The sequence below is a fragment of the Eleutherodactylus coqui genome, unplaced genomic scaffold (assembly GCF_035609145.1).
Source record: "Eleutherodactylus coqui strain aEleCoq1 unplaced genomic scaffold, aEleCoq1.hap1 HAP1_SCAFFOLD_133, whole genome shotgun sequence".
NCBI classification, from domain to species: Eukaryota; Metazoa; Chordata; class Amphibia; order Anura; family Eleutherodactylidae; genus Eleutherodactylus; species Eleutherodactylus coqui.
The window spans coordinates 179086-204559 of record NW_027102555.1 but is presented as its reverse complement, the minus strand read 5'-3'; the positions used below and the strand labels follow the sequence as shown (position 1 = coordinate 204559).

At 48.7% G+C, this 25474-nt stretch overlaps 1 protein-coding gene across 2 annotated transcripts in view; it reads left to right on the top strand.

The window, feature by feature from the left end:
- Window positions 1-25474, top strand: part of DNHD1 (dynein heavy chain domain 1) — a 200812-nt gene that overhangs the window by 154376 nt on the left and 20962 nt on the right. For both annotated transcript variants that reach the window (XM_066588928.1, XM_066588927.1), the window contains 8 exons: window positions 6277-6691; window positions 6771-6902; window positions 9277-9489; window positions 9560-9738; window positions 21518-22411; window positions 22483-22618; window positions 24760-24825; window positions 25215-25413. In XM_066588928.1, coding sequence (XP_066445025.1) covers window positions 6277-6691; window positions 6771-6902; window positions 9277-9489; window positions 9560-9738; window positions 21518-22411; window positions 22483-22618; window positions 24760-24825; window positions 25215-25413 — 2234 coding nt within the window. The remainder of the gene's footprint in view (window positions 1-6276; window positions 6692-6770; window positions 6903-9276; window positions 9490-9559; window positions 9739-21517; window positions 22412-22482; window positions 22619-24759; window positions 24826-25214; window positions 25414-25474) is intronic.

Genomic DNA, 25474 nt, shown 5'->3' with positions numbered 1-25474 from the left:
ATAAATAGGAAAAGCTAATGGGTCCCAACTCGATTATTCAATTCTAAGCGCAAAAGAATTAGCGTCCAAATTTTACGTACGGAATCTAATTCTCTCACTTCCTGATGTCATTTTATATGAAGGAAGCGTCTCATGGTTGCCTCCACGTGGTGTTTCCTGGGTAACGCAGAGAACTATGCAAAATGGTGAACATATGTTTTTCCCGTATCTCTAAAGTAACCACGACTTCATAAGATTTTCCGTGTGAACAGCAGATAAACACCAGTACCAAATTAACTCGGGCGGTGGTATTAGGATGGACTGTAGATGTGGCAGTGGTATTAGGATGGACTGTAGATGTAGCGGTGGTATTAGGATAGACTGTAGATGTGGCAGTGGTATTAGGATGGACTGTAGATGTGGCAGTGGTATTAGGATGGACTGTAGATGTAACAGTGGTATTAGGATGGACTGTACATGTAGCGGTGGTATTAGAATGGACTGTAGATGTGGCGGTGGTATTAGGATGGACTGTAGATGTAGCGGTGGTATTAGGATGGACTGTAGATGTAGCGGTGGTATTAGGATGGACTGTAGATGTAGCGGTGGTATTAGGATGGACTGTAGATGTAGCGGTGGTATTAGGATGGACTGTAGATGCAGGGGTGGTATTGGGATGGACTGTAGATGTGGCGGTGGTATTAGGATGGACTGTAGATGTGGCGGTGGTATTAGGATGGACTATAAATGTAGCAGTGGTATTAGGATGGACTGTAGATGTGGTGGTGGTATTAGGATGGACTGTAGATGTGGCGGTGGTATTAGGATAGACTGTAGATGTGGCGGTGGTATTAGGATGGACTGTAGATGTAGCAGTGGTATTAGGATGGACTGTAGATGTAGCAGTGGTATTAGGCTGGACTGTAGATGTAGCGGTGGTATTAGGCTGGACTGTAGATGTAGCGGTGGTATTAGGCTGGACTGTAGATGCAGCAGTGGTATTAGGATGGACTGTAGATGTAGCAGTGGTATTAGGCTGGACTGTAGATGTAGCGGTGGTATTAGGCTGGACTGTAGATGCAGCAGTGGTATTAGGCTGGACTGTAGATGTAGCGGTGGTATTAGGATAGACTGTAGATGTATTGGTGGTATTAGGCTGGACTATAGATGCAGCAGTGGTATTAGGATGGACTGTAGATGTAGCAGTGGTATTAGGCTGGACTGTAGATGTAGCGGTGATATTAGGATGGACTGTAGATGTAGCAGTGGTATTAGGATGGACTGTAGATGTGGCGGTGGTATTAGGATGGACTATAAATGTAGCACTGGTATTAGTATGGACTGTAGATGTAGCGGTGGTATTAGGATGGACTGTAGATGTGGCGGTGGTATTAGGATGGACTGTAGATGTAGCGGTGGTATTAGGATGGACTGTAGATGCAGCAGTGGTATTAGGATGGTCTGCAGATGTAGCGGTGGTATTAGGATGGACTGTAGATGCAGCAGTTGTATTAGGATGGACTGTAGATGCGGCGGTGGTATTAGGATGGACTGTAGATGTGGCGGTGGTATTAGAATGGACTGTAGATGTGGCGGTGGTATTAGGATGGACTGTAGATGCAGCAGTGGTATTAGGATGGACTGTAGATGTAGCGGTGATATTAGGATGGACTGTAGATGCGGCGGTGGTATTAGGATGGACTGTAGATGTGGTGGTGGTATTAGGATGGACTGTAGATGTGGCGGTGGTATTAGGATGGACTGTGGATGTGGCGGTGGTATTAGGATGGACTATAAATGTAGCAGTGGTATTAGGATGGACTGTAGATCTGGCGGTGGTATTAGGATGGACTGTAGATGTAGCGGTGGTATTAGGATGGACTGTAGATGTAGTTGTGGTATTAGGATGGACTGTGGATGTGGCAGTGGTATTAGGATGGACTGTAGATGCAGCAGTTGTATTAGGATGGACTGTAGATGCGGCGGTGGTATTAGGATGGACTGTAGATGTAGCGGTAGTATTAGGATAGACTGTAGATGTAGTTGTGGTATTAGGATGGACTGTGGATGTGGCAGTGGTATTAGGATGGACTGTAGATGCAGCAGTTGTATTAGGATGGACTGTAGATGCGGCGGTGGTATTAGGATGGGCTGTAGATGTAGCGGTGGTATTAGGATAGACTGTAGATGTAGTTGTGGTATTAGGATGGACTGTAGATGTGGCGGTGGTATTAGGATGGACTGTAGATGTGGCGGTGGTATTAGGATTGACTTTAGATATAGCAGTGGTATTAGGATGGACTGTAGATGTGGCCGTGGTATTAGGATGGACTGTAGATGTAGCGGTGGTATTAGGGTGGACTGTAGATGCAGGGGTGGTATTAGGATGGACTGTAGATGCGGCGGTTGTATTAGGATGGACTGTAGATGAGGCAGTGGTATTAGCATGGACTGTAGATACGGCAGTGGTATTAGGGTGGACTGTAGATGTTGCGGTGGTTTAAGGATGTACTGTAGATGCAGCAGTAGTATTAAGATGGACTGTAGATGTAGGGGTGGTATTAGGATTGACGGTAGATATAGCAGTGGTTCTAGGATAGACTGTAGATACAGCAGTGGTATTAGGATGGACTATAGATGTAGCAGTGGTATTAGGATGGACTGTAGATGTACTTGCTTTATTAGGATTGACTGTAGATGTAGTTGCGGTATTAGGATGGACTGTAGATGTGTTGCTGCCATTAGGGTGGATTGTAGATGTGGCGGTGGTATTAGGATGGACTGTAGATGTAGTGGTGGTACTAGGATAGACTGTAGATGTGGCAGTGGTATTAGGATGGACTGTAGATGTAGTTGCGGTATTAGGATGGACTGTAGATGTAGCGGTGCCATTAGGATGGACTGTAAATGTAGCGGTAGTATTAGAATGGACTGTAGATGTAGCGGTAGTATTAGAATGGACTGTAGATGTAGCGGTGGTATTAGCATGGACTGTAGATGTAGCGGTGGTATTAGCATGGACTGTAGATGTAGCGGTGCTATTAGGATGGACTGTAGATGTGGCGGTGGTATTAGGATAGACTGTAGATGTGGCGGTAGCATTAGGGTGGACTGTAGATGTTGCGGTGGTATAAGGATGTACTGTAGATGCAGCAGTAGTATTAGGATGGACTGTAGATGTAGGGGTGATATTAGGATTGACGGTAGATATAGCAGTGGTACTAGGATAGACTGTAGATACAGCAGTGGTATTAGGATGGACTATAGATGTAGCAGTGGTATTAGGATGGACTGTAGATGTTGCGGTGGTATAAGGATGTACTGTAGATGCAGCAGTAGTATTAGGATGGACTGTAGATGTAGGGGTGGTATTAGGATTGACGGTAGATATAGCAGTAGTACTAGGATAGACTGTAGATACAGCAGTGGTATTAGGATGGACTATAGATGTAGCAGTGGTATTAGGATGGACTGTAGATGTACTTGCTTTATTAGGATGGACTGTAGATGTAGTTGCGGTATTAGGATGGACTGTAGATGTGTTGCTGCCATTAGGGTGGATTGTAGATGTGGCAGTGGTATTAGGATGGACTGTAGATGTAGTTGCGGTATTAGGATGGACTGTAGATGTAGCGGTGCCATTAGGATGGACTGTAAATGTAGCGGTGGTACTAGGATAGACTATAGATGTACCGGTGGTACTACGATAGACTTTAGATGTGGCAGTGGTATTAGGATGGACTGTAGATATAGTTGCAGTATTAGGATAGACTGTAGATGTGTTTGTGGCATTAGGGTGGATTGTAGATGTGACGGTGGTATTAGGATGGACTGTAGTTTTAGCGGTGGTACTAGGATAGACTGTAGGTTTGGCAGTGGTATTAGTATGGAGTGTAGATGTAGTTGCGGTATTAGGATGGTCTGTAGATGTAGTTGCGGTATTAGGATGGACTGTAGATGTCTTGGTGGCATTAGGGTGGACTGTACATATGTTGATGGCATTAGGGTGGACTGTAGATGTGGCAGTGGTATTTGGATTGCCTGTAGATGTAGCGGTGGTACTAGGATTGACTGTAGATGTGGCAGTGGTATTAGGATGGACTGTAGATGTAGTTGCGGTATTAGGATGGACTGTAGATGTAGTTGGGGTATTAGGGTGGACTGTAGATGTGGCGGTGGTATTAGGATAGACGGTAGTTTTAGCGATGGTACTAGGATGGACTGTAGATGTGGCAATGGTGTTAGGCTGCACTGTAAATGTAATTGCGGTATTAGGATGGACTGTAGATGTAGTTGGGGTATTAGGGTGGACTGTAGATGTGGCGGTGGTATTAGGATAGACGGTAGTTTTAGCGATGGTACTAGGATGGACTGTAGATGTGGCAATGGTGTTAGGATGCACTGTAAATGTAATTGCGGTATTAGGATAGACTGTAGATGTGGCGGTGGTATTGGGGTGGACTGTAGATGCAGCGGTTGTATTAGGATGGACTGTAGATGTAGCGGTGGTATTAGGGTGGACTATAGATGTGGCGGTGGTATAAGGATGGACTGTAGATGAAGCAGTGGTACTAGGATAGACTTTAGATGCAGCAGTGGTATTAGGATGGACTGTAGATGTAGTAGTGGTACTAGGATAGACTGTAGATGTGGCGGTAGCATTAGGGTGGACTGTAGATGTGGCGGTGGTATTGGGATGGACTGTAGATGCAGCAGTAGTATTAGGATATCCTGTAGATGTAGCGGTTGTATTAGGATGGACTGTAGATGTGGCGGTGGTATTAGGATGGACTGTAGATGAAGCAGTGGTACTAGCATAGACTGTAGATGTGGCAGTGGTATTACGATGGACTTTAGATGCAGCAGAGGTATTAATATTGGGCTGTAGATGCAGGGGTGGTTTCAGGGTGAACTGTAGATGTGGCGGTGGTATTAGGATGGGCTCTAGATGTAGCAGTGGTACTAGGATAGACTTTAGATGTGTTGGTGGCATTAGTGTGGACTGTAGATGTGGCAGTGGTATTAGGATGGACTGTAGATGTAGCGGTTGTAGTAGGATGGACTGTAGATGTAGTTGCGGTATTAGGATAGACTGTAAATGTGGCGGTGGGATTAGGGTGGACTGTAGATGTGGCGCTGGTATTAGGATAGACTGTAGATGCAGCAGTAGTATTACGATGGACTGTAGATGTAGCGGTGGTATTAGGATGGACTTTAGATGCAGCAGTGGTATTAGGATGGACTGTAGATATAGCGGAGGTACTAGGGTGGACTGTAGATGCAGCAGTGGTATTTGGATGGAGTGTAGATGTAACATTGGTATTAGAATTTACTGTAGATGTAGCGGTGGTATTGGGATGGACTGTAGATGCAGCAGTGGTATTAGGATGGACTGTAGATATAGCGGTGGTACTAGGGTGGACTGTAGATGCAGCAGTGGTATTAGGATGGACTTTAGATGTAGCAATGGTATTACAGTGGGGTTATCATAGAAGTCGGGTGGCATAATGATGAGATCTTGGATTGGCCAGCAAGTTTCACATTTAGGACCTATGATGTCTGATCGGGCTGCTGACTACTGGCTTTGGATTTTGGTAACCTCTATGTTGTACAGCACTGTAGACATATAACAGAGATGATAACATACAGATACATTATCTTCTTCTAGAACACGCTATACCATGTATTCCGGGCCATGTTCTCAGGGTTGAGCACCACTCAGGTCCTCAGGAGCACCACGATTCCTGCTGGTTTCTGGATTCTTCTGTATGATTAAGGCCTTGTTTGTCTTCCACCTGATACCGTAGAGCGGCCCAATCACCACATCCCCTACTAACATGCAGAAAGCCAGACTGCAATATGGAGCAGGTAAATGTTCAGTGCAGACTAATGAGCAGCCATTCACCTCTACCCAAGATTGTAGGATGGGCGACTGTAGAGAACATAGTCTGCACATGTCAACTGATACCAACGATGCCAGCCATGCCACATAATACATGTAATCACTACTGGCAAAGCAATGGATTACCCTGTATCACCACAGTGCGCTAAACTGGCAGGGCATGCCGGGTTCCCTCAGCATCTATAGCACACTGCAAACTAAAAAAACACTGATAAATTTGGGTGTTAGATTGTATTTTGGCCCAAACATGTAAGCTTATGGGCCACGACAAGACCACCTCGCATATGTTAGAACCTACACTGCCCTGCAGTTTATCAGGTGATGCATATTTGGCTTCTTGAGTAATGCCTTTGTACATTTTTTCTCTCATTGCTGTGATTTTGTTTGTCTGCCAGACCCTGCAGCGACGTCGCCAGTGTCTCCAGATGGATGCCCTGCTGGTTGCTGCCTCCATTACTTACCTTGGCTGTCTACCATGGACTCGCTGTACAACTTTGCTGGCTAAGTGGTGGTCCCTCTGCCATGGGGATGAGGTGTCTATGGACATAGATGATCTAAGAGAAGCACTAGACTCTCCAAACCAAGACCTCAGTGTGCCAAATCATTTACTGGAGCTGCTGGGTGACCCTTCAATGAGAATGGCATGGCAAAAGGAAAGGCTTCCGATGAACACAGAGACCCTGACCCGAGCTGCACTTCTTCAAGCAAGCGGCTTTTATTCAGCGCTCAGACCCACCCTGATCCTGGACCCGGATCTCAGGGCTGAGAGGTGGCTGCAGGTTCTGCGGTGTACGGGAGATCGTCGGAGAGGTGAGCGCTGCTCGTGTGTCACTTCTGTGTGTCCTCTGTAGTGAGGTAGAGCTGGATGTCTGTTCTCTCTCTGGTACAGGCAAGATGTCACCTTTTGGCGTCTGTGGAGACGATCATGGACAGAGACGTCTAGACATGATTCTGGAGCCGTGTGTGATTGATGCATCCGATATGAAGCTCGCCCAGAGACTGTCATCTGCTGCGGAACACGGTGAGGACCCAGGAGGGCGTCCTGTACATCACCCATTAGTGCATGCATCGTGGCTTCATTATCTGCCTCCATCCAACATTAGCATACACACCCAACAGCAAGCAGATCCCTCCCAACACAACCCATAGGATCCAATATGAATGGCAGCAGAGTAGCTCCGGTGCATTAAAACAGGTTTCCTTTATTTCATCCACAAAGCAATACAAGCGACGTTTCAACCATTGCAAATGGTCTTTCTCAAGCATGGATCCTAATCACACTACCCCCTTAAATAATAAAACACAAGTGCTACTAAGTGGTCAATGGTCACAACATCCCTCCACCCTCCATTTACTTATACAACAGCTGCGTTCAATACCTGTAGCATCTGTTAGCGCAAAATTCGCTATTTCAGATATACTGTGCGTTTCAAATTTGATAATGTATAATGTACAGGCCTGGAGAGCCTTTCAAAGACCACACGTCTGACCATCGTGTCCCAAAAGAATCTCTCCCTTTATTAAGCGCGGGTAAAACTTAAATAAGTTTCAACACAGGAAGTCAGGCAATTTAGCATACAGTTACAGTGAGCTGATAGGTCATTCTCAGAGGGAGGTATTTGGGAGGTAGCTTGTGATGTCATCCATCTGGGAGGAACTTCGGTGAGCACGCTCAGTTCATTCTTGAATTTGGTCTCATGAGAAGAACATCCTGTTTCTCCTCTCTGCTTGTCGAAGACAAAGACATTCCTAGATAGGTTTTTGCCAGTTAGAACCGGTTTGACCAGTTTTATGGACAATCCTTAAATTCTTGTGGAGGTGGGGGGGGGGGGTGATGTTCCCTTCCCCCAGTGGTTTCAGACTGGAAACACAACATAGCATCTTCACAGTTTACAAAAATACATAAAATACATATAGGATATCTCCCACACATCCAATCCTTGTAATCAACTCCTGGTAAGCGTGATGACGCAACTAGGGAGGTGCGCAGGCGCAGTGCAGCCACAGAAGGCCGTGAAGAGAGATGGATGCCTGGATGTTGGCATGCACAGCGGGAATGGAGGAATGTGAACACCCTGATTACAGTGGTCGGAATCACACCATACAGCAGCCAATACACAACCACTAGTAGCAGATGTTAACGCTAAGAATGCCAGGTATTAGTTGACATTCTGATCAAAATATCGAAGCTAGCGGGCCGCGTCGCATCTCTTGGCTACACCAATGGTCCCTCCACTAACCAGGAGTCCAGCGACAACCCAACAACCACAAGACACAAACCCCTCCTGCCGCCGCCACATATAGTGCCCACACCACATAGGAGCTGCTAGCAGAGGAGCTGGTATATATATATGAGCCCAGACCTTGGGGATTGGCTGGTTGGGGAAATCCACACCTGTGGTGCTGTGCTGCTAGAAACACTGTGCTACGACAGATTCCAGCAAGCACAACCCTAACACTACCTCCCCCATAAAGAGGGACCTCCGGAGATACAGGTGCCCAACAATACCTCCCCCTTAAAGAGGGGCCTCCAGAGATACAGGTGCCCAACACTACCTCCCCTTTAAAGAGGGGCCTCCGGAGATACAGGTGCCCAACACTACCTCCCCTTTAAAGAGGGGCCTCTGGGGATACAGGTGCCCAACACTACCTCCCCCATAAAGAGGGACCTCCGGAGATACAGGTGCCCAATACTACCTCCCCCTTAAAGAGGGGCCTCCGGAGATACAGGTGCCCAATACTACCTCCCCCTTAAAGAGGGGCCTCCGGAGATACAGGTGCCCAATACAACCTCCCCCTTAAAGAGGGGCCTCCGGAGATACAGGTGCCCAACACAACCTCCCCCTTAAAGAGAGGCCTCCGGGGATACAGGTGCCCAACACTACCATCCCCCTAAAAGAGGGGCCTCTGGGGATACAGGTGCCCAAAACTACCTCCCACTTAAAGATGGACCTCCGGAGATGCAGGTGCCCAAAACTACCTCCCCTTTTAAGAGGGGCCTCTGGGGATACAGGTGCCCAACACTACCTCTCCCTTAAAGAGGGACCTCCGGAGATACAGGTGCCCAACACTACCTCCCCCTTAAAGAGGGGCCTCTGGGGATACAGGTGCCCAACACTACCTCCCCCTTAAAGAGGGGCCTCCGGAGATACAGGTGCCCAACACTACCTCCTCCTTAAAGAGGGGCCTCCGGGGATACAGGTGCCCCACAATACCTCCCCCTTAAAGAGGGGCCTCCGGGGATACAGGTGCCCAACACTACCTCCCCCTTAAAGAGGGGCCTCCGGGGATACAGGTGCCCAACACTACCTCCCCTTTAAAGAGGAGCCCCGGGGATACAGGTGCCCAATCCATGCTTCACTTACTTTGGTTTCCACCTTCCTCCATATTTGCAGGTCTTTGTGTTCTCATTAGAGAGGTAGAGAGGATGCCATCTTGTCTGGAGATTGTGCGCTCCCTACAATGTAGACAAGAAGGTCAGCTGCATGCAGTATTGTCCTTGAAGAGCCAAGACCCTCCATCCGCGCCGGTCCCTCCTGATGATCAGGCCTCCACGTGCCTCCAGGTGTTTCTCAGCACTAACCTCCCACTCAGCAGCTTTGTAAAAGGTAAGCGACTTACCTGCATGGCCTCGGCACGTTGTATTGGGTGTAACATGAGATGAATTGTCCATTACAGAGGTTGGCACATCACTCCTAAAAGAGGTTACAGTGGTGGACCTGAGCCTCGGCTCCTCAGGCCTGGAGGAAGAGCTGCTCCAGGACATTCTGCTGCTCAAGCATCCTCGGCTGCAAGAAGAGAGATGGAGCCTGAGCTGGAATGCACTGCAGCTGATGGCGGAGCTGCGCAGCACTCAGGTGAGAGGCCGGGAATGTCTATAAGCAGCGGCCCACACCCATTCTCTGCGCACAGAGTCCTCATTTATTTCTACATTGTCTTAATAGACATAATCAATTGCCCATAATAAGTTATTATACAGCATGTTACCAGAAGTATTGGTCCCCCAGCAGTCGGGTGCTGTCAGGTATAAAAGAGAGGTTCCCACAGGAGATCCCAGTACAGAAACCATCAGATATCATGAGGTGTAGAGCTGACAACGGGGTCTGGCGGGGGACTGTCACCAGGTGTAGAGCTGACAACGGGGTTTGGCGGTGGGATGTCACCAGGTGTAGAGCTGACAACGGGGTATGGCGGGGGATGTCACCAGGTGTAGAGCTGACAACGGGGTCTGGTGGGGGGATGTCACCAGGTGTAGAGTTGACAACGGGGTCTGGTGTTGAGATGTCAGTAGGTGTAGAGCTGACAATGGTTTCTGGTGGTGGGATGTCATCAGGTGTAGAGCTGACAACGGGGTCTGATCGGGGATTAAACAAGAACAATATCGGAAGGGAAGTAAAAGGTAAAAATATACAGCTAATATATACATTTGAGACCCTCGCTATTAGAAGTGGAAAGAAAGAACAAAGACAAAAAAATTCAGAAAGAAAGTAGAGGAGCAAGAGACCCCGATCACAAACTAACAGGTTTCTACACAAATGCCCAGAGCTGGGAAACAAACAAGGAGAACTGGAGCTCCGAACACAGGAAGAGAAATATGATGTCATCGGCATCACGGACACTTGGTGGGATGATACACATGATTGGATACAAGGCTTGAAGGATACAATGTATTTATAAGATACAGACCTAATAAGGGGGGGGGGTGTTGTGTTGTATGTTAGGAGAACATTCATCTCCACAGAGATTCAAGCTTCAGAGCTGGGAGTTCTGTTTCATTTTATGCATGCAGAGGATTATATGGGTCTTTTCCCATTAATCCATAACTACACGACTGCTCTGATATTTAGTTTTTCTCCCTTGTATTTTGAAGGAAGTTATCTTTATAAAACATTTTTGGGTCATAATTTGACTCTTTTATCTCTTTGTTTTATGGTTCCTGATGAGCTGTTCCTTCAACTGCGAAACGCGTTGAACCCTTAATGAACCATCAAAACACCTTAGAGAGTTATAATCTTCCTCTTCTTCTAGTATACATTGAATATGATACCCGGTTTATCTGAGTCTTGAAAAAAAGTTTTTTTTTTGTTTTTTTTTTCAAAAAAACTATCTCTATATCTTTACATGACGACTAGAGATGAGCGAACACCAAAATGCTCGGGTGCTCGTTGCTCGAGTCGAACTTTCCGCGATGCTTGAGAATTCATTTCGTGTAACGAACCCCATTGAAGTCAATGGGCGACTCAAGCATTTTTGTATGGAACCGATGCTCCGCATAGCTGATGACTTGTCAAACAGCAGAAAACATCCGAATGTCATGTAAACACCACAGAAACGGATAGGGAAGGGCAGGGGCAGCATGCATGGCTGCATCTGAGGCTCCCAGGTCCCACTATGAAGCCAAAATGGGGGCAAGAGTCTGGCATCACACCCCCTAACAATTTTTACTTCGGACAAACTCTCATTAGCAAGGCACACCTTAGCTAAGCACCACACTACCTCCAATTAAGCACAATCACTGCCTGCGGGACACACCGCTGCCACTTCTCCTGGGTTACATGCTGCCCAACCCCCCCGCACGACCCAGCGTCCACAGCACACACAAAAGTGTCCCTGCGCAGCCTTTAGCTGCCCTCATGCCACACGCTGGCCTCACAGCCACACCACCCTCATGTCTATTTATAAGTGAGTTTGCCATGAGGAGGAACCGGAGGCACACACTGCAGAGGGTTGGCAGGGCCAGGTAGCGACCCTCTTTAAAAGGGGTGGGCGATAGCCCACAATGCTGTTGAGAATCGATGATAAATTGACGTACGATCATCATTCCAATCCCGTGACACCTCTGTCACAAAATTGTTAGGAGCCACAAATGTGTGCATAAAAGGGACTTAGGTGCCAGCCCAGCACTTCTACACATCTCCACAATGCAGCAATACTCTGTGTGGGAAGCACGTGAGCGGGCCCAGGGTCAGGCTCTGTCCCAGCAAACACCTTGTGTGGCCCAAGGTGCCGCGAGTGACATAGCAATGGGGACTCCATGTGTCCACACACTACTCATTCTGTGTAGGTGTCGGATAGCTCAATCGACAACGCAAGGGGAAAGCCATCTGCACTCTGCACCCTACCCAAGTCAGTCAGTGTATTTGTGCCAGACAGGTAAAACACCGCTATGGGAAGTCTGTGTGCACCCACAGCATAGGCGAGCCAAAGGAACCCAAAGACAGTAAACCTGAAGAAATCAGAGTGCCCAAACATGGCAGACTTTCACTGCGCCGAGGACATAGGCCTCTGCACAAATCCTCAGCAATCGTGGGCATAAAGCGGACTCTGATGCTAGTACAGCTGTGAACGTCTCATTTAATTAGTTGCGGTTGCTTTCACCGCTACAAAGACTGGATTAACCAGGAACAAGTTCCCCGGGCCCAACCTGGTGCAGTTGCATTTCCCCCAGGACCTCGGCCTCTGCACACACCCTCAGCAATGGTGGGTATAAAGTGGACTCTGATGCTAGTACAGAAGTGAACGTCTCATTTAATTAGTTGCGATTGCTTTAACCGCTACAAAGACTGGATTAACCAGGAACAAAGTCTACAGGCCCAACCTGGTGCAGTTGCATTTCCCCCAGAACATAGGCCTCTGCCCACACCCTCAGCAATGGTAGGCATAAAGCGGACTCTGATGCTAGTACAGCAGTGAAGGTCTCATCAATGCAGTAACGCTCCTTTTGTTTGGCCCAAACCAGTGCCGCGGATAACTGGTAACACAAGAGAAAATACATGTTGCCCAGTGCTGATCCCACGACCCCAAGCTGGAGGAGGAAGTGGCATTACAAGGCCAAGAAACCATGACCAGGACCCGCTATAGTCTTTGTGGGAAGTATGTGAGCGGGCCCAGGGTCAGGCTCGGTGCCAGCAAACACCTTGTGTGACACAAGGTGCCGTGAGTTACATAGCCATGGGAAAATCCATGTGTCCACACACTATTCATTATGTGTAGGTGTTGGATAGCTCAATCAGCACCGCAAGGGGAAAGCCATCTGCACTCTGCACCCTACCCAAGTCAGTCAGTGTATTTGTGCCAGACAGGTAAAACACCGCGATGGGAAGTCTTTGTGCAGCCACTGTATACGTAAACCCCTGTAACATTCCTGTAGTAGAAGTATAGGCAGACCCCAGTAACATTCCTGTAGCTAAGGTATAGGCAGACCCCTGTAACATTTCTGTAGTAAAGGTATAGGCAGACCCCTGTAACATTTCTGTAGCAACGGTATAGGCAGACCCCTGTAACATTTCTGTAGCAGAAGTATAGGCAGACCCCAGTAACATTTCTGTAGGAGAAGTATAGGAAGACCCCAGTAACATTTCTGTAGTAACAGTATAGGCAGACCCCTGTAACATTTCAGTAGCAGAAGTATAGGCAGACCCTAGTAACATTTTTATAGTAACAGACCACAGTAACATTTCTGTAGCAAAAGTATAGGCAGACCCCAGTAACATTTCTGTAGCAGAAGTATAGGCAGACCCCAGTAACATTTCTGTAGCAAGAGTATAGGCAGACCCGTGTAACATTGGTGTACCATGAGTGTAGGCGAAGGCCGGAAAAATTAGTTAGATAAGAGTATAGGCGAGGGCAAAAAAAATAGGTGTACCAAGAGTACAAGTGTACCCCTGAAAAATTGCTCAACTGAGAGGGCAGGTTAAACCCAGAAATATTTTTTAAAGATACAGCTCGCTCTTGCTTAATTTGTAACAGAGCCTGGAGGCAGCCGTCCGAAAAAAATTGGTTCATGTTAAAGTATCAATTCTTTTGAAACTTTGAAAAACTGGAAAAAAATTGTTAGATGAGCCTTTTGGGCCGCAGAAAAATTGCCCGTTCAGCGTGATGACATGTTTCTGGAGGAGGACTAATGTCAGAGACAGATTGACAAAGAGAAATGCCCGTTTTTTTTCCGGTGATAGAGAATGCTTTTATCTGCGGTTGCATCGAAAAGAATCTTTAGGTTCCGCTGTTCTCCGCCAGTGTAGAAGAGAAGTCTGGGGAAATCCAGGCTTTGTTCATCTTGATGAGTGTAAGCCTGTCGGCACTGACAGTTGACAGGCGGGTATGCTTAGCCGTGATGATTCCCCCAGTCGCACTAAACACCCTCTACGACAAGACGCTAGCGGCAGGGTGTACACCCTCTACGACAAGTCAGCCCCTCCTGAGCATACAGCGCAAGTTCTTGCCATGTGTCCAGCTTTGACACCCAACAGTTGTATGGAGCAGAGGCATCACGGAGGACGGTGGTACGATCGGCTATGTACTCCCTCACCATCCTTTTACAGTGCTCCCTCCGACTCAGCCTTGACTGGGGAGTGGTGACACAGTCTTGCTGGGGAGCCATAAAGCTGGCAAAGGCCTTGGAGAGTGTTCCCCTGCTGCGCTGAACATGCCTGATCTCTGCGCCTCCCCTGCTACTTGGCCCTTGGAACTGCGCTTTCTGCCACTAGCACTGTAAGATAGAAAGTTTAGCATCACATTTTCCACCAGGGCCCTGTGGTATTGCATCACTCTAGTAGTGGAAAGGTTCTCCTTGTACCTTTGGTCGAGAAGGGTGTACACCCAGTAATCCGTAGTGGCTAGAATGCATCCAACACGAGGGTCACGAGAAAGGCAGCCTAACATGGTCAGCCATGTGTGCCAGGGTGCCAGTACGCAAGACATGGCTGCCCTCACTAGGAAGATGACTTTCAGGATCCTCCTCCTCCACAGCCCATACACGCTGAACAGATGAGAGGCAAGCAGCATGGGTACCCTCTGCAGTGTGCCCAGCTGTCTCTTCCCCCTCCTCCTCCTCCTCCAAAACGCGCTGAGATATAGACATGAGGGTGCTCTAGCTATCCAGCGACATGCTGTCCTCCCCCGTCTCCTGTTCCAACCGCAAAGCGTCAGCCTTTATGCTTTGCAGCGAACTTTTCAGCAGGCATAGCAGCGGGATGGTGACGCTAATGTTTGAAGCATCGCCGCTCACCATCTAGGTAGACTCCTCAAAGTTTCCGAGGACCTGGCAGATATCTGCCATCCAGGCCCACTCCTTGGTAAAGAATTAAGGAGGCTGACTCCCACTACGCCGCCCATGTTGTAGTTGGTATTCCGCTATTGCTGTATGCTGCTCATAGAGCCTGGCCAACATGTGGAGCGTAGAGTTCCACCGTGTGGGCACGTCGCACAGCAGTCGGTGCACTGGCAGATTAAACAGATGTTGCAGGGTCCTCAGGGTGGCAGCGTCCGTGGTGGACTTGCGGAAATGTGCGCAGACGCGGCGCACCTTGCCGAGCAGGTCAGACAAGTGGGGGTAGTTTTTCAGAAACCGCTGAACCACCAAATTGAAGACGTGGGCCAGGCATGGCATGTGTGTAAGGCTGCCGAGCTGCCACCAGGTTACGGCCGTTGTCACACACGACCATGCCCAGTTGGAGGCTCAGCAGCAAAAGCCAGAGGTCGGTCTGCTCTGTCAGACCCTGCAACAGCTCAGGGGCCGTGTGCCTCTTGTCACCTAAGCTGATTAGTTTGAGCACGGCCTGCTGACAATTGCCCACCACTGTGCTGCTGCGCCACGCGATACCGACTGCTGGCTACGTGCTACTGACACTTAATTGAGAGGTAGAGGTTGCGTAGAAGGAGGAGGGGGAGGGTTTAGAGGAGGTGGCCTGGACCACCGCAGATACCAGCACCGAGGTAGGACCCGCTATTCTGGGTGTGGGTAGGACGTGAACGGTCCCAGGCTCTGACTCGGTCCCAGCCTCCACCAAGTTCACCCAATGTGCCCTCAGGGAGATATAGTGGCCCTGCCCGCCTGTACTTGTCCACGTGTCCGTGGTTAAGTGGACCTTCCCAGTAACCACGTTGGTGAGGGCACATTAATGTTGCGGCAGACGTGCTGGTGCAGAGCTGGGACGGCACACCGGGGAAAATAGTTGCGACTGGGGACCGAGTAGTGCGGTAGCGCTGCCACCATCATGTTTTTGAAAGCCTCCGTTTCCACAAGCCTGTATGGCAGCATCTTCAGGCTGATCAATTTGGCAATGTGCACGTTTAAAGCTTGAGCATCCTGGTGCATGGCGGCGTATTTGCGCTTTCACTCCAACGCTTGTGTTAGCGACAGCTGAACGTTGCGCTGAGAGACATTGCTGGATGGGGTGGAGGACAGTGGAGGTGAGGGTGTGGGTGCAGGCCGGGAGGTGCTCGTGTCTGTGTCCTGAGAGGGGGGTTGGATCTGAGTGGCAGGTTGGGGCACAGGGGAAGAGGCAGTGGTGTGACCTGGAGGCGGCGAATGGCCTTCGTCCCACCTTGTGGGGTGCTTGGCCATCATATGCCTGCGCATGCTAGTGGTGGTGAGGCTGGTGGTGGTGGCTCCCCGGCTGATCTTGGTGCGACACAGGTTGCACACCACTGTTCGTCGGTCGTCCGCCCTCTCACTGAAAAACATCCACACCTTTGAACACCTAGCCCTCTGCACGGAGGTTTGCCGCGAGGGGGTTGTTTGGGAAACAGTTGGTGGATTTTTCACTCTGGCCCTGCCTCTACCCCTGGCCACCCCACTGCCTCTTCCAACCTGTCCTGCGGCTGCAATTGCCTCCCCCTCTGAAGACCTGTCCTCAGTTGGCTTTAGCAAACCAGGTAGGGTCAGTCGCCTCATCGTCCAGCTACTCTTCCTCCAAATCCTCTGTGCGCTCCTCCCTCGGACTGACTGCCCTTACTACTACCGCACTGATAGACAACTGTGTCTCATCATCATCGCCTTCTTCACCCACTGAAAGCTCTTGAGACAGTTGCCAGAAGTCCCCAGTCTCATCACCCGGACTCTGGGAACTTTCCAAAGGTTGGGCATCGGTCAGGACAAACTCCTCAGGTGAGAGAGGAACCAGTTTTTCCCACTCAGGGCAGGGACCCGAGAACAGTTCCTGGGAGTCTGCCTGCTCCATTATGTCATTTTCATGGAGTGAGGAGGCTGGGAGGAAGGAGGAGCAGCAGCCAGAGGATTCAGAGTAGCAGTCCCTAAGCTGGGAGTAGTGGACTGTGTAGAAGACTGGGTGGTCGATACATTGCTGGACGCATTTTCTGCCATCCACGACAGGACCTGCTCACACTGCTCATTTTGTAATAAAGGTCTACCACGTGGACCCATAAATTGTGATATGAATCTGGGGACCCCAGAAACTTGCCTCTCTCCTAACCCTGCAGCAGCCGGCTGTGATTCACCGCGCCCAGGAACTCAGCCTGTGCCCACACCCTCACTTGGACCTCCACGTCCGCATCTGCGTCCACGTCCTCGACCCTTACCCCTACTCCACATCATGGCAGATTAAGAATAGAGCAGGGCCCAAATAAATTACCCCACTGTACAGCACTGACAACTGTGGCTAATTCACCGCACACAGAGACTTGTAGATAGCGGAGGCTCTATGCTATGACCGCTGTATTGCGCTGATACCTAGGGGTAATTTACCGCTCGCAGAGACTTGTACATAATAGAGGCTGTGTGGAGTGGGAGAAGACTGTAAAGCCAGTGGATAGTGCTAGTAACTGCGACGATCTCAACCCCCCCCCCCCCCCCAAGGAAAGGGTATTGTGAGACGCTCTGCACAGCGGCGGAGCTGAAATACTTTGCAGTGGCCCCGGTAATATTACAGTACTGTTTAGCGGTGAGACCTCTGTCTAATGCACTGCAGACACAGAACGGTATAAATGAGGTAGTTTGCAGCAGGCTAGGAAATGTTAGAGGGCAGTTTCATGGTGAGAGCTGGATTTTAACGCACACTCCAGCCAGAAAAGAATATTATGAAAGGCTGCAAACAGGCCTAGCTGCGTAATACAAAAATGGAAGCACTACAACTCCCAGCAGGCACCAAGTAAAATGCACACAGTCAGATGTAGCCCTAAGAAGGACCATTGGGGTTCTTGAAGACAGGATCCTATGCTAACACTATCCCTGAATGAGCAGCAGCACTATCCCTAATCTCTGCCAGCGTGTGTCTGTGGCGAGCCGCAGGCGGGACCGCTTTAAGTACTCTGCGGTCACCTGATCTCGCCAGCCACTCACTGCAGGGGGGTGGGATAAGGCTGGCACGTCTCAGGAGGAAGTTGTAATGCCTTCCCCGCATGTTCATTGGCTAGAAAATGGCGCTAAACATGCGGGGAAGGAAATGGAATTGAGTCAAGTACCGTGTGGTGTTTGACTCGAGTAACGAGCTTCTTGAGTACCCTAATACTCAAACGAGCATCAAGCTCGGACAAGTGTGCTCACTCATCTCTAGTAACAATGTGATGCAGCAGCCAAAAAGGCAAACACAATTCTGGGATGTATTAAGAGAAGCATAGAGTCTAGATCCCGTGAGGTCATTATCCCCTCTACTCTTCCTTAGTCAGACCTCATCTGGTATACTGGGTCCGGTTCTGGGCACCCCACTTTATAAAAGACATAGACAAACTGGAGCAAGTTCAGGCAAGAGTTACCAAGATGGTGAGCGGTCTGCAAATCATGTCCTATGGGGAACGGTTAAAGGATCTGGGAATGTTTAGCAGAAGAGAAGGCTGAGAGGAGACTTAATAGTTGTCTACAAATATCTGAAGGGCTGTAACAGTGCAGAGGGATCAGCCCTATTCTCATCTGTACAAGGAAAGACTAGAAGCAATGGGATGAAACTGAAAGGGAGGAGACACAGATTAGATATTGGACAGGGAGGGGATCAATGAGTGGAACAGGTTGCCACGGGAGGTGGGGAATTCTCCTTCAATGGAAGTCTTCAAACAAAGGCTGAACAAATATCTGTCTGGGATGATTTAGTGAAAACTACATGGAGCAGGGGGTTGGATCTTATGACCCAGGAGGATCCTTCCAACTCTATCATTCTATGTCACCGGGTATAGATGTCACAATGGGGTCTTGTGGGGGGATGTCACCAGGTGTAGAGCTGACAACGGGGTCTGGTGGAGGGGATGTCACCAGGTGTAGAGCTGACAACAGGGTCCGGCAGTGGGGTGTCACCAGGTGTAGAGCTGACAACTGGGTCTGGTGGTGGGGATGTCATCAGGTGTAGAGCTGACAACGGAGTCTGGTGTTGGGATGTCACAAGGTGTAGAGCTGACAACGGGGTCTGGTGGTGGGATGTCACCAGGTGTAGAGCCGACAAACTGGGTCTGGTGGTTGGATGTCACCAGCTGTAGAGCTGACAACGGGGTCTGGTGGTGGGATGTCACCAGCTGTAGAGCTGACAACGGGGTCTGGTGGTGGGATGTCACCAGCTGTAGAGCTGACAACGGGGTCTGGTGGTGGGGATGTCATCAGGTGTAGAGCTGACAACGGAGTCTGGTGTTGGGATGTCACAAGGTGTAGAGCTGACAACGGAGTCTGGTGTTGGGATGTCACAAGGTGTAGAGCTGACAACGGGGTCTGGTGGTGGGATGTCACCAGGTGTAGAGCCGACAAACTGGGTCTGGTGGTTGGATGTCACCAGCTGTAGAGCTGACAACGGGGTCTGGTGGGGGGATGTCACCAGCTGTAGAGCTGACAACGGGGTCTGGTGGAGGATGTCATCAGCTGTAGAGCTGACAACAGGGTCAGGTGGGGGATGTCATCAACCAATCAGTACGGACATCACAGCTTCTGCACCTTCCAGAGTTCACTGCTGGCCATGTTATTGAGAGATGGAAGCTATCCGGTGTGGATAGTGATGCTTTGTATCAGCTGTGAAGGCATCACATTCATCGTCTGCCCTCGCTCAAGGGTTCTCACAGGACATTTGGACATCCATTAATACCAGAACCATTCATAGGGAACGGCGTGTGAAGGGTTACCATGGACAAGCGGCTGCACACAATAACCCAGCAGTAAATGTAAGTGAGTGGAAGCAAGTGTTGTGGATGAATCACAGGGCACCATCTTCTAGTATCAAAAGGAGAAGTGGCAGCATCAACGGTGTAATAGAAATAAAAACATCTTTATTGTTCCATGTTACAAGGTAAAACAGGCAACGTTTCAACTGTTAAGGGCTTTTTCAAGCTGTTGCCTGCTTTACCTTGTAACATGGAACAATAAGGCTGGGTTCCTACGGGGCGGATTCCCACCGGAAATCCCGCAGTTTGGCCGCAGCAAAAACCGTGAGATTTCCGCCGGGAGAACTGCAGCGTAAAAACCAGCGGCGGCTTTGAAGCGGCCCGGCCGCTCGCTCTTCCCCTGCGGCCAGCGCTCCCATAGAGGAGAGCGCGGCCGCAGCGGAAAGAAAAAAAGAATGGACATGCTGCGGTCGGCAAAGCCGTGGCGCAGCCGCGGTTTCTCTCGGAATAACCACAGCGAATTGGCTGTCCCATGTGGACGAGATTTCTGAGAAATCTCGTCCACATGACGGGCTAATCTTGGGATTTGCCGCAGCGAAATTCCGCACAGAATTTCCGCGGCAAATCCGCCCTGTGTGAACCCAGCCTTAAGATTTTATTTTATCTTTATTACACCGTTGCTGCTGCCACTTCTTCCTTTTATACTAGACTTCATGTGGAATAAAGGGTTTATGGTTCCTTTTGTGTGGCTGTGCATTTGATCACCTCATCTGATTTTTGGAGTCTGTCATTGTGTGCTGCTGGATAAGAGTACTACTTCTACCAAATACACCATCTTCTGAACGGATGGCTGCACTTGGGTGTGGTGGTTGGCTGGAGAGTGGTTTCTATGGGATAGCATCATCCCAAATCCCAACAGTGAAGTTTGGAGGAGGTTCTGTTATGGTGGGGGGGGGGGGGGTTCTGCCGGGTAGGACAAGGACCATTGGTTATAGTGAAGTCTACCCCTAACACCAATGGGTACAGAGACCATCCCATACAATGCGGCGTCACCCCCCCCCCCCCCCCCTGTGGTAATACTCTGGTACAGCTCCGTGTCTCCACCAACATGACTGAGCACCATGTCATATGGCACACGGTGTGCAGAGCAGAACGTCTGCAGACTTCATTGGCCGGCGCAAAGTACGTATATCAATCCCATTGAGCAGGACGAACTACAGCACCGTATCCATGCGCCCAACACACCCATCATCCCCCCATCACTATCTGAAACTCCTCCAGGAATGAAGGCAAATCCCTCCACACATCTATGGGGATCTGGTGGAAGCGGCCATGGAGGGTGACTGAAGTCATGGAGGCCAATGGCGGCCAACACCGGATGGGAAATGAGGAATAAAATGGAATTTCATCCCCCTCTATGTGCGTACTAATACTTCTAGGGTATTTCCAAGAGCTCCAGCTAATGACGTCAACTGATGAGGTACACCCATGGGGTGCGATAGATCTCTTGTCCTGAGAGTAGGGAATATAATGACCCCATGTCTGGAGGTAAGGTATTGGGGTTGGGGGGAGTCACCTGATTTGCGGTCAAGAGCGATCCCCCGAAGCACAGACTTTAGATCCCTCTGTGACTGCTACCTACTGGGGATACAAAGGGTATTGTCGTCTTTTGATGCTCCTCAGTGTTTGGATCACTCTTGCTTGCAGGTGATAACTCATCACCCACTTCCTTGAAGGAAAGGATTGGGTTTTGTGGATTTCTGCAGTTTTCAGAGTATACTTTTACCATAAGATGCTAACTTGGGTTATCTTCTCCCATGACAGAACCGGTTACTGGATTACATCTTGTCAGGGACTGGCCGCCTGGTTGAGGATGAGGATTTCCTGAAGGAGATGTCCTCATGCGAGGAGGTCCAAGCCTCGCTGCGTCCATCACTGTTGGATGTGAAAGCTCTACAACAACGGATAGGCGAACACATGACCCCATACATGTGTGTGGCTCAGCACTGTGGCTACCTCTATCTCAGACTACAGGAAGTGTCTCGATTATCTCCACATTATAACTTCCCCGCATCCTCCGTTCTGCACTGGGCCCATGTTGCTCTTCACAGTCCAGGAGAGAGTGGATGGGAGCTGGAGAAGGTTTTGACCCGCGGAGTCCTCACGCGAGTCCTCCCCATGATCGCTGAGGAACACAGGCCACTCCTACATGTGCTGTTGGCAGTGGGGAAGCCTCATCCCCTGGAGTGGTTCTCATTCTTGGGGCTTACATATAAATCCATTTCCGAGACTTCGTCCTCCTGCATTCAGAGACCGCTATGGGTGGACGTTCGAGCCTGGGAGAAGTTGGCGCAGCTGGAGAAGCTTTCCACTTTCCAGGGCATCCGGTCTTCCCTGAGCTTACAGACAAAGCAATGGCAGGAGTACTTTGCCCTCCGCTCCACCGTTATTGGGCCCCTACCCTGCTCCAGCTTCTCTCACCTCACACTCTTCCAGGCAGCCATCTTGTGGCGCATTTTGAGGCCTGAATGTCTGGACCTTGTTTTATCTCACCTTACTACATGCATCCTGGGGCCAGAACCTGAAGACAGCTGTGAAGAAGAAGACGCCATCAGTCAGTCGGACCCTCAGGCACCGGTCCTGTTCCTCCTTCCTCAAGTGTCACCGGACCTTCCCTTTAATTACATCCTGCATATTGCAAGGAAGAGGGGTAAAGAGGTGGGTGGTAAATACCAAGGATGCCCAGTGGTGTGGACTGCAGCCTGTTCTTACCTGTCCTTCCCTTACAGGTGAAGATCCTCTCCTGGAGCGAGACCCTTCCTACCAAAACCATGAGCGACACATTGCTCAAAAGTCAGCGGGACGGGCAATGGATTCTAATGAACTGGCACCCACGGCTGGCCAGTCTCCTGCTGGCTAAAGAAGGTGTGGGATCCGGGGTCACCCTAATAGACTCACTGCTAAATGTCTACAGGACACTGTGTGAGGCAGTCCATGTTATACAATGCACCTCATTCATCCATGCAAGCTGTGCAACACATCAGCAGCTCACACATGGACAAAGCACCCAATGCATCCCATCATGCCATAGACACAGTATCTAATGCATCACTTCATTCCACAGATACAGCATTTAATGCATCCATTCATTCCATAGAAACAACATCGAATGCATCTCATCATTGCATAGATACTACATACAATACATCCCATAGACAAAGCATCCAATGCACCCCATCATCCCATGAACAAAGCATCCAATATATCCCACAATTCCATAGATACAGCATCCAATGTATCCCATAATTCCATAGACACAACATCCAATGAGTCCCATAATTCCACAGATGCAACATCCAATGCATTCCATAATTCCATAGATAGAACATCCAATGCACCGTATCATCCCATGAACAAAGCATCCAATATATCCCACATTCCATAGATACAGCATCCAATGAGTCCCATAATTCAAAGGACAAAACATCCAATGTATCCCATCATTCCTTTAATACAACATCCAATGCATTCCTTCATTCCATAGATACAACATCCAATGTATCCCAGCATTCCATAGATACAACATCCAAGTTATCCCATAATTCCATAAATACTACATACAATGCATCCCATCATTCCTTTAATACAATATCCAATAATTCCATAGACACAAGATCAAATGTATCATTCCATATATACAACATCCAATGCATCACAACATTCCATAGAAACAACATCCAATGTATCTAATAATTCCATGGACACGGCATCCAATGCATCCCATCATTCCATAGATACTATATACAATGCATCCCATGGAAAAAGCATCCAATGCATCCCTTCATTCCATGGACACAACATCCAATGCATTCCAACATTCCGCAGATACAACATCCAATGCATCCCATCATTCCATGGACACAGCATCCAATCTATCCCATCATTCCGTAGATACAACATAAAATGCATCCCAATGACACAGCATCCAATACAACCCATTATTCCACAGATGCGACATTCAATTCATCCCATAATTCCATAGATACAATATCCATCATATCATTCCGTAGAAACAACATTCAATGTATCCCATCGTCCAATGCATCTCATCATTCAGTAGATACAACATCCAATGTATCCCATGATTCCATAGGTATACCATCTAATGTATCCCAGCATTCCATAGATACAACATCAATGCATCCCATCATCCCATGGACAAAGCATCAAATGCATCCCATCATTCCATATATACTACATACAATGCATCCCATCATTCCATAGATACTACATACAATGCATCCCATCATTCCATAGATACTAAATACAATGCATCCTGTCATTCAAAGGACACAAAATCCAATGCAGCCCATAACTCCATAGATGCCACATCCAATGCATCCCATCATTCCATGGACAAAGCATCTAATGCATCCCATCATTCCATAGATACTATATACAATGCATCCCATTATGCCATAGACACAGCATCCAATACAATCCATTATTCCATAGATACGACATTCAATGCATCCTGTCATTCAAAGGACACAAAATCCAATGCAGCCCATAACTCCATAGATACCACATCCAATGCATCCCATCATCCCATGGACAAAGCATCTAATGCATCCCATTATTCCATAGATACCACATCCAATACAATCCATTATTCCATAGATACGACATTCAATTCATGCCATAATTTCGTAGATACAATATCCATCATATCATTCCATACAAACAACATGCAATGTATCCCATCATCCAATGCATCTCATCATTCAGTAGATACAACATCCAGTGCATCCCTTCATTACATGGACACAACATCCAATTTATCCCATCATTCCATAAATACAACATCCAATGCATCCCACAATTCTGTAGATACAACATCCATCATATCATTCTATAGATTCAGCATGCAATGGATCCAATGTATCTCATCATTCTGTTGATACAACATCTTATGAAGGGGGGGGGGGTGCTTGTATGGAGGAGTTCGTAATATGGGGGTTTCATGGTCTCTGATCATTGTTCCTTCTTATATGTTTTTCTGGTAGACAAGATGACTGCGGATTACAGACTCTGTGTAGTAGCAGAGGAGGAGAGTCTGCCCTCTGTGCCTGGTAACACCCATCATTCTGAGTCATTTCTTCTTCCTGTCTCTTCTACGCCCCATTGTTTTTGTATCCCTGGACTGTCCTCTACATTTCTTTTCTCGGCATCCCTTGTACCCTTTTTCTTCCGGTCTCCTCAGCGCCCCCTTCTTCCAGTCACCTCAGCGCCCCCTTCTTCCAGTCACCTCAGCGCCCCCTTCTTCCAGTCTCCTCTGAGCCCCCTTCTCCCAGTCACCTCAGCGCCCCCTTCTTCCTGCTTCCTCTGCGCCATCTTCATTCTGTCTCCTCTGCGCCCCTTCTTTCTGTCCCCCTGTACTGTCCTCTATGCATTACTCTTCCCAGCATCCCTTGCACCCCCTTTTGCCTTCCTCCCCTTCATTATCCTATTACTTTTCCAGTTGCCCTGACCTCCGGCTCTGGCTCCACCCCCTGCGCACTTCGCTTGACCATCCGTGATGTTGTTCTTCAAAGCTGTTTGGATGCGGCAGAGGATGTTGGGGTGCAGAACCCCCTCACACTGAAGTTACTGATTCTCCACTGCATCCTGCTGATCAGACAAGACTACGGCCATTACATCCAGCGCCGTATGTACTACTGGTGAGCCATGTACTGATTTGTCTGCAGACTTAAGGCGTCCCCACCCATGTGGGGGTACAAG